Genomic DNA, 12546 nt, shown 5'->3' on the forward strand with positions numbered 1-12546 from the left:
TGTGAACGCGGGCCGGGGGAAGGGCGGCTGGGTGCCGCAAGCAGCTCCTCCGAGGCCGGGCAGAGACAGGGGACCAGCCGGGACCAGCCGCGGCCCGTGGCAGGAGGGGTGGCCGCGGGGTGGCCGCGCTGCCCCGGGCTCGGCGCTGCCCGTGCCGCCGTGCCGGGCGCCAGGAGGCAGCGCGGGGTCGCTCCCTGCCCGCCCCGGCTCCGGGTAATCATTAACCGGGCCCGGCGGCCGGCGCCGCGCCGCGCATCGCCGCCCGCACTCGGCAGGGAGCGCGGCCGGGCACGCAGCGACCCCGCCGCCCGCCCCGGCCCCGGCACCGCGGCCATGGAGGGCGAGGCGAACGGGACCCTGCACCCCTCCTGCGGCTCCAGCCAGCCGCCCTACTCGGAGGAGCTTCTCCGGAGTAAGTGCGGGGCGGGGGGAGAGGGGGCTGCCCGCCGGACACCCGGGCGGCCCCTGCCCGGCAGCGCCCTCGGCGCCCACCCGCGGCGGGACGGCGGGGGCTGGCCCTGCCCCTGCTGCTGCCCCTGCCCCTGTCCCTGCTGCTGCCTCTGCCGGTGCCCCTGCCCCTGTCCCTGTCCGTCTCTCTGTCCCTGTCCCTGCCCATCCCCTGCCCCTGCCCCTGCTGCTGCCCCTGCCCCTGTCCCTGCTGCTGCCTCTGCCCCTGTCCCTGCTGCTGCCTCTGCCCCTACCCCTGCCCCTGCCCGTCCCCGTGTCCCTGTCCGTCCCTCTGCCCCTGTCCCTGCCCATCCCCTGTCCCTGCCCATCCCTCTGTCCCTGTCCCTGCGTGCCCCTTCGCCGTTCTTCCCCGGCGAGGAAATCCCCGAGCGGAGGCCGGCACCCGCCCGTCCCGGCCGATCCTCCGCCTGCCTGGGGGCCGAGCTGGCTTCGGGGCAGGGCGAGAGCGCAGCACGGCCCCGGCCCCGGGCTGGGCTGGCACGGAACGGGGCGGTGTGGCGGCACCTGCGGGGCCGAGCGCTGGAGCTGCGCCGGGGTTCAGGCTCCGTCCGGTGAGATTCAAGGAGTGGAGATGTCCACTGAGACGTGCACTGCCCCGCCTGAGCCAAGCCTGGAAGTGCCGAGGTTTTTTGAAGCAGGTTAGATTAAAGAGGCTGGGCAGAGGCTCTGCTTTGCCTCCCGATAGGCTGCGGGTCCGGCAGGAGTTAATGCTGGTAATGAGCATGAACTTCTGAATGAAGCACGACTCCACTGTAGTGCCTTTTTCTGTCTCTGGAAACACAGCCCTTGGGAGAAAATGCACTTCAGCCATCAGTTGTGGGTCAAAGTTGGTACCCATACCCACTGCCAATGGAGACGTAAAACCTATCATCTATGGGTACGTGTTGAAATGTTTAAGGGAGAAACAAAAAATATTTTGGTGAAGACGCCAAGTTTTATCTCAGGCTTGGGATATCAGGGACTTTTCCTTACACTGTTTGCGTGCCCTACAAAATTCCACCGAGCTTCTAGTAAGTTTGCCTGCCTAAGGAAGTTGCTTGTAACATGGCTATGAGCATATGATGGAAGCAGAGAACTAATTCTGAGTGAATACATGTTTGCTTGTAGCCTGCCTGGAAAAGTTCCCAGAATATGTATTTATTTCTGCTACATATTTACATTCATCTAAGGATATTGGTCCTGGAACTCCCCTTTTCTGAAAGGGACTATTGCATAATGCTTTCAGAAGGTTGAAGGCGTATTCTTCCTGCCTGCTGTCTGTGGATCCTGGAAAGATTTAGTCATGAACTTCAGTGTTTGAATGGTTCTGTGGAGTCAGTGCCTGCCTGTGTAACTAGGGATGAGTGCAAGTATTTGCAGGAATAAGGCAAAGAAGACCCTCAGAGATGGTGTTGTTACATTAATATTTGAAAAGCTTATGAAATAAATCAGAACTGTCTGTTTTCTTTTCTCTCTCTGCAGGCCTTGACCTACCAGGGAGATTTCTCTTTGCAACCCTGACTCTGATGACGCTCATTGCCATTCTGGTGTTTATAGAGGAAGCAGTCTACATCTACAGGAAAATCCCCTCCTCCAAAAGATCAATCATAATTTGGATAAATGCTGCAGCTCCAGTAAGTTAACATGGAAATGAGATGAAATTCAATGTTGAAAATAAGGCTTCCCTGAAAATCCACAAGAGCCACATGAGCTCTCTGCCCTTCACACAACCTTCCTCCCTTTTCTTTGTAGGTGATCTCTACTACTTCATGCATTGGCATGTGGGTTCCTCGCTCAACAATGTTCACAGATTTCACAGCAGGAATGTGAGTATTCTGCTTGTTCCTAGGTGTTGCTCCAAACCCCGAATTTCTTCCCTTTAAACATCTGCTGCCCTTGGTAACACAGTCGTTCTGTAAAATTACCAATTCAATAATTTCTTTGTTTGAGTTGAAATCTCTTGGAGGCTCTTTCCTGGGAGGTGGAAAAGGCTGAAACAGCTCCCAGTGCTACAGTCCCCTAGTGTGGGAATGTCAGTGTGAAGGATCTGTGACTCCCATGTAACTGACTCCTTGGAGTGACAGTCTCTTTGGAGCAGTAGTCTGTCTGTCTTTCCTCTCTCTGCATGTCGTGTGGAATGAGGTCTGGCCTGTGACTTCTTCCCTGCACTAACGATGATCCGTGCAGGTCTATTATTAATGGTGCCAGTGAGCCCCCAGTGAGCACGTCAGTGCAAAGATGCTCCACGGTTGTCCTGATAAAAGCTCTTCATGTGCGAGCGTGACAGCTCTGGCCTGCACAGAGAAGCAGGGACAAACGTGGTCCCTGCTTTCTGGAGGCGATGGCACAGGTGGGCAGGACCAAGTAGGGGTATGCCACGGCCCTGAGCGCTCCACATCTGGAGATAAGTGAAAGAGGAGGGACAGCACAGTAGTAGGGAATACTGTTGGCATGTGTGTGTGTGCTGGTAGTGCAGATTGCCAGAAACTTCCAACAGTCCAGTCCCGTGGCACTTCAAGCATGTTTAAATTCCCTCTTCTCCCTCACCCAAGCTGCAGGCAGTGCAGCAGAGGACCTCTTTTATTGATTGGAGTGCCATGTTTGGTGGCATAATCTGTAGTTCCTGGGTAGGGTTGGGAATGTGCAGCTGGGGGAGGAGGGAGAGGTGGGGTTGCAGCAGTCCGAGCTTTGTCTGCAGAGGAACCACACCCTGCCTGGGCCAGCACATTCAATGATAGCTATTTATGTGAACTAGCCATGTTTGTTGGTTGAAAGCCATGTTTGAGGAGCAAAAGGACTTGTTCTAAAATGTTCAGACCGGTGACAACTAGATAACTTATGGAAAAACACAGCCAGAGTGAAGGGGCCAGGAAAGCCCGTGCTTGAACAGCAACTCTGCCACCAGCCACCAGAGTGGCTTTGGAAATTCCACACCTGCTCTGTGCCTCAGTTTATTCCTCTTCCACTGAGGGTGGGGCAGTTCTGCTCCTCCAAGGTGATGGAAAGCAGAAGATGTCTCACAGACAGAGCCAGAACTTTTGTTGATTGCAAAGCACAAGCTGTAAAAACCCCGTACAGGAGGTGGCACTGGCCTGCACAGGCATACGAGACACACGGGCAAGTTTAAGCTGGAATTCTCTCCCTCTCCTAGATTTTTTGCCATAGTTATCCACAAGTTCCTGATGATGATGATTAAAGAGTGTGGAGGGCAGAAGATGCTCCTCAGACGGTTTGAAAATGGCCACTTCACCATCTCCACCGGCCCCTGCTGCTGCTGTTGCCTCTGCCTCCCTCGTGTGCCCATCACCAGGTGAGTCACCCCCTTAGGATTTCCCTTTAAGGAGTTTGGAAACGGCTGCTGGAACTCAGCCAGCTTGGCAGGGCCAGGCTCACAGCAAAGCTTCCCAAAAGTCAGTCTCAAGACGTCTCAAACTGTTTCTTTTAAACAGCATCATCACTCTGGGGCTGTACACCACCACTAATTTATTTAGTTTCACTAATGTACACTAATTTATTTAGTTTCTATAATGCAGAGGTGTGTGGGGGGAGAAATTTCTACTCTAGAAGACCTAATAATTGACATTTCAGTTTCTTTTCATTCCAGAAGAGAACAAATGTCTTGAGGTTGGGTATTTTCACAAGCAGCATTGTCAAATGGAGGCTCTCTTGATAGAAAATTTCTCTCACTTTGATAAAATGGAAGTGTTTCATTCTGATTTTGACTTTAAAACTACTTGAGATCAAAACAATTTTTAGAACAGAAAAGTAGACGTAATTCTTGTAAAGCTTTGTTCTCAATGACATGGCATTGCCTGGTGAGGCAAAAGCAGAGGTTTTCTTCTTCTAAACTTACTGTTAAAGCATCTTTGAGCAGGGGGGTGAGGATGGAGAGCTACAGGAGCCACTATACTGTAACATAAACCTGTCCTCTGAGCACTCCTCCTCTGGTTAGTGTCACCCCCTCACTCACACACCACTGCACAGCCTGGAAGCCTCGTGTATTTCCCTGAGCTTCCCACTGGCATAGAGCATGAGACTGTTTCTCTCATTATGAGCAAAGCCTGAGGGACTGAAAAGAGATTTTTCTATGAGAGTGTGGACTTTAGTGTCAGAGGGTCCTAGGGGACTGTACAATCTGTTTAAAGAAAACCAGCCAACAGAACACAATATTGTGGTTTCTGATGCATTTTCAAAAATTCTAATTTTTTATTACAATAATTTTTCTTAAACTGCCTCATTTGGTATTACAATTTAAACTTTAGTTTCCGTAATTTTATTTTAATAGAGTATAGGCTGTAGCAGCTGGGAGCTTGGGAGAGGATCCCCTACTCTGCCTCGCTGTTGTTCAGCCCAGTAGCAGTTTATGCAGGATGATGTCAGCTAATCTGGACTCATTTCAGGAGCTACACAGTGCCTACTACTGCTGGCAGGAAGGACAGCTGTCTGTTGGGAAAAGAAAGGCTTTGTAGGAATGTGCCCCCTATGGACAGAGTGACAGAACCTTCCTCTGTCCCCCAAAAAGGAAAGAGCCCAGAACTTTCTCCCAGTGATCAGGTAGAAAAGTCACTGATAGGACCTTGGGGCTTCACCTCAAGTTTGGGGACAGCTAATTGGCCATGAGCCAAAAGGTCCCGCCTGGGCCATTGAGTAGAAAAGGACAGAACAAAGAAACCAAATCGCTGTTGTGAGGTGACTTTACCAGGAGCACAAGTCTGTGGCACCTGGATCGGTTTGAGTTTGTTATTTTGCCTTTATTAAACCTTTTTTGTTCCTGACGCTGTCACATCAGCCTCCTGCTCCTTTTATGCCTCCCAAGGAATGCTGAGCTATTCTGGGGTGTAACGTTGGGGTGTTGAGAGCTCATCAGATCAGCTCAAAACCCCCGGGCAAAAACGTTATAAGGCTTTTTGCTCTGCAGAGGGCTTAGGCCTCCTTCTCCAGTGTCTGTACCACTGGGAAACCCATCTGCTCTCTGCTTTTAACCTCCAGCCTTTTCCCATTGCAGGGTACCTTCTTAAAAAAAAAATATATTGGCAAGCTATATGAGAGAAAAGTCAGTCTCACATTCCTTCCATAGGTGTCTTAAGGGGAAACAGGGAGCTACCCCAAGGGAGGGATTCATTCTTTAAAAAAACAATATATATCTGCAGTCCTGGGGAAAACAACAAGGAACAGATGAGGCAGTGTAACAATCCATGCAACAGGGAGAGATGTGGCAGGAGAGATCTGGGGATCAGTAAAGGTGGGCCCGTGTTAACAAGGGAAACAACTCACGGCATTGCAGTGGCTGCTCTCTTTGTCATATGTGTTATTTAAAGCTCTCTGGGAATAATAAATCTTTGGAAGGGTACACACTGGCACATTGCAGGTCTTTCCACATGGGTTTGTAGGATAATCCTGTGGTTACTAGCTGTATTCATTGAGCAATTCCTGTAATTCCTGGTTCATAGCTCTGTCCTTTGGCACACTAAATGGCAGCCTGTTGTCTGTGAGACATCTCTGATAGCAGGGCCCAAGGAACTCCAGTGAAAACAACTCTGAAAATATGGGAAATAATGCACAGTAACAGACTGAAACATGAGGCAGGTAGCAGCTGCAGCTTGCCCTGTGAAAGCTGAAGGAGAGCTTGGGTCAGTCAGCTTCCATGGCCTCTGTTAGAAAGCTCACCTGCCCCTTTGCTGGCGGGCTGCAGTGCTGGCTGGCCAGGTCACAGGTGTGCTCTGGACCTGCTTTAGGGTGACAGAAGTGAAGCAATCCTGAGCTCTCCTGCCGGCCTCATGCAATTGGCTGAGTGAGAGACTGTTCCCTTCTTCTGTTAGACGACAGAGGGGCAAGCCCACATCTCGCATGGTACTCTTCAAGATGCACTGAAAAACCTCCAGTCCTTTCGCCTAGGTCTGTGTGATCCCCTTCCTTGATCTACCACAGGACTGGGAAGTGGCTGAACAGGCTGATTTGTCCGATTTCATGGGAGGGAGGACTGAAATAATAAGGCAACAAGGCAAGAGCAAACGGCATCATTGTTCAGAAACCGGTTATGCAGCTACTGTCTCCCTGGCTGGACTCAGGGCAGAGAAAGACATCGTGTTTTGCCCAGCCTTGGTTAGTATGTACTTGCTGCAGAGCAGGAAAAGTACTACTTTTGTAGAGACTTTATGGGGAAATTCTTGGAGATATTTTCTAATCTTGAACTGTTCCTCCCCAGATTTTAGACACATGCTACAGGAGTGGAAAAGTTTTGCAGTTGACAGCATCCAGAAAATGTTATTGAGGTTGCTAATATGATCATGGCCTACCTAATTTTTCTGTTGCTTTTTAATTTTTTATCCAGGCAAACCCTCTTTTGGCTGAAGCTGGGTACCTTTCAGTTTGCTGTCTTTCGGCCTGTGCTCATATTTTTATCAATAGTGCTTTGGACTAATGGCAATTATGTTCTTTACAATGTAAGTAACTATTTTAACCAGAGAAGGTCCTCAAAATCCATTGGTTTCAGGGCTGATGTGACTATCTTAGGCTACAACTAAACTGTGAAATCTGGGGCCATTTCCAAGTGAGTCCTTACTGTATTCTTTTGAGACCTGAAGCATATAATTTCCTGACATCCTCGATTTCTGCCTTCCTCGACTCTCTTGGAAAGAAATTTGGCATCAGGGGGGGTTGGGCATCAGATTATACATTTCCCAGCTGGTATGGTTAGAATAGCAGGGCTGCAAGTTGCCCTGTGGGATGTATCTGCCCTGTGTTTTGTAAGGCACAGCCTTAAGAAATAAGCGTGTGTGCTGGCATGTTAACAGGAAGCCTGATTCCATGTTTTTCAGCAAGACCTGTTGATTTTCATATCTGTGCAAAATAAAAAGACAGTACTGTACTTCTGCTTTGTACCATGTAACCTGCAAGATGATGGAGAAATCTGTATCTGGTAATAATTTGGCACCTCTTGGATAACTCAGACTAAAAGGGCTTTTTTTGTTGCTGTTTCATGGTATGAAATGAATGGCCCACCTGAGATGTCAGGCTGAACGTGCTCTCATGAGCTGTTGAGCATTGCCAGGTGCTGCTGGGGTGTCTGGAAAGGCACACACTCCATGGCTGGCTCTTGCAACACTGGGGGGTTGTGTCACTTGGCACCACCCCAGGCTGAGCACGTCTCCGTGTTGGTGCCTGCAGGAGAGAGCCTGTGCCAGCACTCCACTTGGTACTGGGCAGTTTCCCCGTGCAAAACCCAGCAACTGCTGCTGCCACCAGCTTTCATGGAGATAGAAAAAAGCATTTTAACGTCATCCAGTTCACAACTTCTTCCTGGAAACACTAAAGTGAGGTTGTATAAGGTTGTGTGATTTGCTTCTCAGTTGTCTCCCAAAGGACCTGCGCTGTGGATCAGCTGCTTCATTGGTGCCCTCACCCTTTTTGCTCTGTGGGCAGTAGGAATCATGTTTCGAAAAGTTAGGATTCTCCTGAAGTGTAAGAACATTATCCCAAAGTTTGCTCTGTATCAGGTGAGAACTTTAATATTTCTGGTAAGAATTTCTCTTAACTGCTGATACTACTCTGCCTCTGTTGTTCTTGTTCCTTTGCTGAACATTTATGGTATTTTTTTCCATTAAATACACTGTGCAAAGCCACATTTTTACCTATTTGCAGATTAAAGCTGCATCCCTTTGAAGCATTCTCCTTGGCTGCTGCTCATTTTCACTTTGAGCCAATTTACCTCTAGTCTCAGGAGTGCTGGAGAGGTGAAAGCCGTGTAAAATCTGTCTGTCTTTAGACCACTGAAATCACTTTCTGTGGGGCTTGAGGGAAGCTTTGCAGCTGTGGCATCCTGAAATGCAATATTGAAATGCTGGTGTGTACCTCAGAGTGGAGGTGATGCATTGTGCAGGCAGCTGTTGTTTGAGCTGTTCCAGCCTTCCACTGTTTTAACACTATTTTTCTTGGCCACTCTGAACTTGAGAGTTAGATAATAGTGAAAACACTGGCTGTAAACATTAAACAGTGAGGAACAAAACCACACAGGTTAGATTGAAAAAGCACAGGGACAAGGCCACCCTCTTCCACATCACTCTGAGCAGAGTCCAGCAGAATCCTTGGATATGTCTCCTTGAACAGGACAAGCATCCAGGCTGGTGCACTGAAGTTAGGTAAATTATTGAGCACTAATAAAGGCAGCAAACAAGATGGTCACACCTGCAAAGCTGTGTTAGAGGGAATTCAGGCTTGGGATGGTAAACTCTGTTGATGTGAGGCAGTTTCACCAACAGCTACAGAGGCTCTTGGACAACTCCATGGCAGCCAAGGTCTGGCTCAATGTAATGTGATGAGCAAGGGGTAGCTGCTGAACTCAAGCTGTGAAGAGTCCCTCGTATCTTCTGGCAAAGAAACCAGTCTCATATAATTTGGGGACCATAATATCTCCCTTGGCAAAGAGAGGAGACAACAGGAAAAAAGGTTCTTTGAGTCTTTCTTCCATTAAGGAAGAACATAAGCTCACGGGTCAAATTAACTGGCATTTTTTAAACATTGTTATCTATTATTCAGAACTCAGTATTATTTGAAATCCCCACTGGGAGGTCTGTGTGTAATGTACCTCCCAAATGCAGGCCTGAGAAGAAATGTTTTTCAAGTCCAGGATTAATTTAGTACTCCTATTCAGAGCAATATCATCCTGACCTTAAGATGAATTCTGCAGAATGGCAGGCACCCTGCTGGCAGGTGGGGGGAAAGGGAGGGCAAGCAAGGAGGAATGAGGCAAAAGAGGTTCTGTTAGCAAAGCAAAATTGTTGTGTGAGCTATAAACCCCTTTCTGGTAGCTAAGGCATTTGTTTTCTGTTTCTGGTGCAGTTTATTGTCATTCTGAACCACCTGCAGACCACTATTATCAACATATTTGCTACACAAAAAATCATTCCCTGTGCTCCGCCACTCTCCTCTACAGCAAGAGGATCGTGTAAGTTTTCTGGGGGAAGAAAGTTCTTCATTGACTTATAAAAGCACCAGCCCATCGTTGCTGATGGCAATCTCTGGTGTTTTCCCAAGATACAAATTTCATGGTATCTAGCTTTTGCAGAATCTAATTTTTTAGTTTAAAAACAGTAACAAAAGTTTCATAGCTGTCGTGATTGTAAAGAACAACTTGATAATGAGAAGAGCTGCAATCAGAAGTGAGAGGAAAAGAAATGAACATGCATAATTGCTGTTAAATCTCTTGTATTTTGGATGCATCATTTATTGCATCCTTATTGATGGGCAAAACTGGAATTCTGTAACTGATGTCACTGCTGAGTGTGAGAAACACAGGGACAGGATGATAGAGTTTGTTCCTTTTGCACAGGTGAAAATTAATAAGCCAATTCTTCTTTTTTTTGTCTGATAGTAATTTCCCCTTTTGGGGGGCTTTTCTTTGTCTCCCTTTTTATTTTTTTTATTTTTTTTTGGCAGATATTGCTCAGCAGCTGCTCATCATGGAAATGTTTCTGATAACTGTAATCTCCAGGGTGGTCTATCGGAGGAAATACCACGACCTGGAGCCTCCGGAGTGCGTGGCTGAAGAACCTGGGGACAAGAAGCAGGCTCCTAAGATTATCCTGAATGGTGCAGCTGTTGAAGACGCACTGCCAAAGGTTTAGAAGTGCTCCTGTTATGCAGGAGTTGTAAGATCAGCTTCAGGAACTTGTATATTCTTGCACCAAAAATAGCCCGTGTCCATGTCAGAACATGGCATGAATGCCTGTGAGCTGCAGCACTGGAAGACCCGTAAAGATAATCCTTTTGATTCTCCAGCCATGTGTGCTTGCTGTGAGGGTTTTCACACCATGTAATTTACTAAGATTTGATGCCATTTTATGCTGTTACTGAGCACTTGATGGTGCCAAACTGTCTTACGATATGATTTTATTTTATTTTTATTTTTAGCTATTAGAATGGCTGTGATTTAGAGTTAATTCAGAGTAATTATTTTTCATCTTTTTTGACTTTTAAAAGTCTTATTTCACCCTGGATTGCTGTCATATGTCCAACATAGCATTTTTCCATAGTCCCTCCATTACAATAGATCATCTCTCACTCTACACCATGAGCTCACCATAGCTAATTCTGGTCAGTAAATACAGTCTCATGTTTGTTCTGAAATCCCCAAATGTGGGCTTTCCACCTACAGAAACAATGGTCTCTCCAGGGCAAGATTTTTTACATTCCTTGGCAATTCACCTCCTAAATTGGTAAATACACAGTTACTGTTTGTAGCTATGTCAGGTGTTCTTCCTGTGGACAGCAGCTTCTCTGTCACTGGCCTGGAAAAGGAAAGCAGGAGTTGGAGTCTGGGATATCTTCTGGTCTGTGATGTTACATGGTGCTTTGGTTCTCTGCTGGGTAAATGGGGATGATGACACTCAGGATCCTTGCACTGACAGTGGATGGGAGTGATTGAAAGGACTGTTGGGGCGCTGGTTCAGACAGCTGAACACGAGCCAGCGTGTCCCAGGTAGCCAAGAAGGCCAGTGGCACCTGGCCTGTATCAGCAACAGTGTGGCCAGCGGGCCCAGGGCAGGGATGGTCCCACTGGTGAGCCCACACCTCAAATCTTCTGTTCAGGTTCGGGCCCCTCATGACAAAAAGGACATTGAGGGGTTGGAGTGTGTCCAGAGCAGGGCAAGAGAGCAGAGGCAGGCAGACGGAGGCACAGGACACTTTGGGTTGGAAGAGACCTTTAAAGGACTGTAGGAATGTGCCCCCTATGGACAGAGTGACAGACCCTTCCTCTGTCCCCCAAAAAGGAAAGAGCCCAGAACTTTCTCCCAGTGATCAGGTAGGAAAATCACTGACAGGACCTTGGGGCTTCACCTCAAGTTTGGGGACAGCTAATTGGCCATGAGCCAAAAGGTCCCGCCTGGGCCATTGAGTAGAAAAGCACAGAACAAAGAAACCAAATGGCTGTTGTGAGGTGTCTTTACCAGGAGCACAAGCCTGGGGCACCTGGATCGCTTTGAGTTTGTTATTTTGCCTTTATTAAACCTTTTTTGTTCCTGACGCTGTCACATCAGCCTCCTGCTCCTTTTATGCCTCCCAAGGAATGCTGAGCTATTCTGGGGTGTATTGTTGGGGTGTTGAGAGCTCATCAGATCAGCTCAAAACCCCCGGGGAAAACGGTACAAAGGACATCTAGTCCAAGCCCGTGCAGTGAGCAGGACATACTCACCTAGATCAGGCTGCTCAGAGCCCCGTCCAATCTGACCTTGAATGTTTCCAGGGACAGAGCATCTGCCACCTGTCTGGGCTGCCCGTTCCATTATTTTACACCTCTCACTGCATAAAAGTCTTCCTTACATCTAGTCTAAATCTATGCTCTTGTAGTTTTTAACCTTTATCCCTTGTCCTGTTGCCACAGGCAGGCCCTGCTAAAAAGGATGTCCCTGTCTTTCTTGTAGTCCTCTTTAGGTACTGGAAGGCCACAATGAGGTGGCCTCTTCCCAGAGCCCTCTGTTCTCCAGGCCGGACAGTCCCATCTCCCTCAGCCTGTCTCCATAGGCTGAAGTGCTCCAGCCCTCTCGTCATCTCCGTGGCCCTTCTCTGGCCCCACTCCAACACACAGTGGGGCTTTATTTCTGGCTCACACTGAATTAAAGCGTTGCATTCCATCGGGGAATTGGTGGGAAGTGAAATATACTGAAAACAATTAGTGAACCACCTGAAGCAGAAATTGGGGCTGGCTTAAGATGTTTTTTTCTTTCTGATTGAGGTCAGAAACAATATTTTCTTTAACAACTGAAGGATTCCATTATATTAGAAAACTTGAATTATTTTTGGGTTGAAATGGTTGACGCAATTTTTATATTTAATCTTTTTTTTTCCTAAGTAGGCAGTCTGGGAAATTAATATAGGCTCTTGGATTGCATTAATTTGAGAGAATCTGCACTTTTCCCTTGAAAAATAATTTATGTGAAAATTTTTACTCTGCATTAGAGTGAGTGCAATAGAATAAGTTAGCTAGGATCAACTAACTTATTCTTAATGTGAGAAATCTTCTTAATGTATTTTAACATTCTGACTGTTAGCATATTCCTAATGTTGCTTTGTATCAGTGCAATCTCGGCCATGGGTACAGAC

At 47.8% G+C, this 12546-nt stretch overlaps 1 protein-coding gene across 1 annotated transcript; it reads left to right on the forward strand.

The window, feature by feature from the left end:
- The first annotated feature begins 224 nt into the window (after positions 1–224).
- On the forward strand, positions 225–11390 carry LOC119702297 (organic solute transporter subunit alpha-like). Its single transcript, XM_038140100.1, has 8 exons — positions 225–412; positions 1930–2081; positions 2200–2273; positions 3599–3757; positions 6779–6890; positions 7797–7943; positions 9286–9391; positions 9883–11390. The coding sequence occupies exons 1-8, from the start codon at positions 334–336 to the stop codon at positions 10068–10070; spliced, it is 1017 nt and encodes a 338-aa protein (XP_037996028.1). The 5' UTR covers positions 225–333; the 3' UTR covers positions 10071–11390.
- The last annotated feature ends 1156 nt before the right edge of the window (positions 11391–12546 follow it).

This window comes from Motacilla alba, chromosome 1 (assembly GCF_015832195.1).
Source record: "Motacilla alba alba isolate MOTALB_02 chromosome 1, Motacilla_alba_V1.0_pri, whole genome shotgun sequence".
Lineage (NCBI taxonomy): Eukaryota > Metazoa > Chordata > Aves > Passeriformes > Motacillidae > Motacilla > Motacilla alba.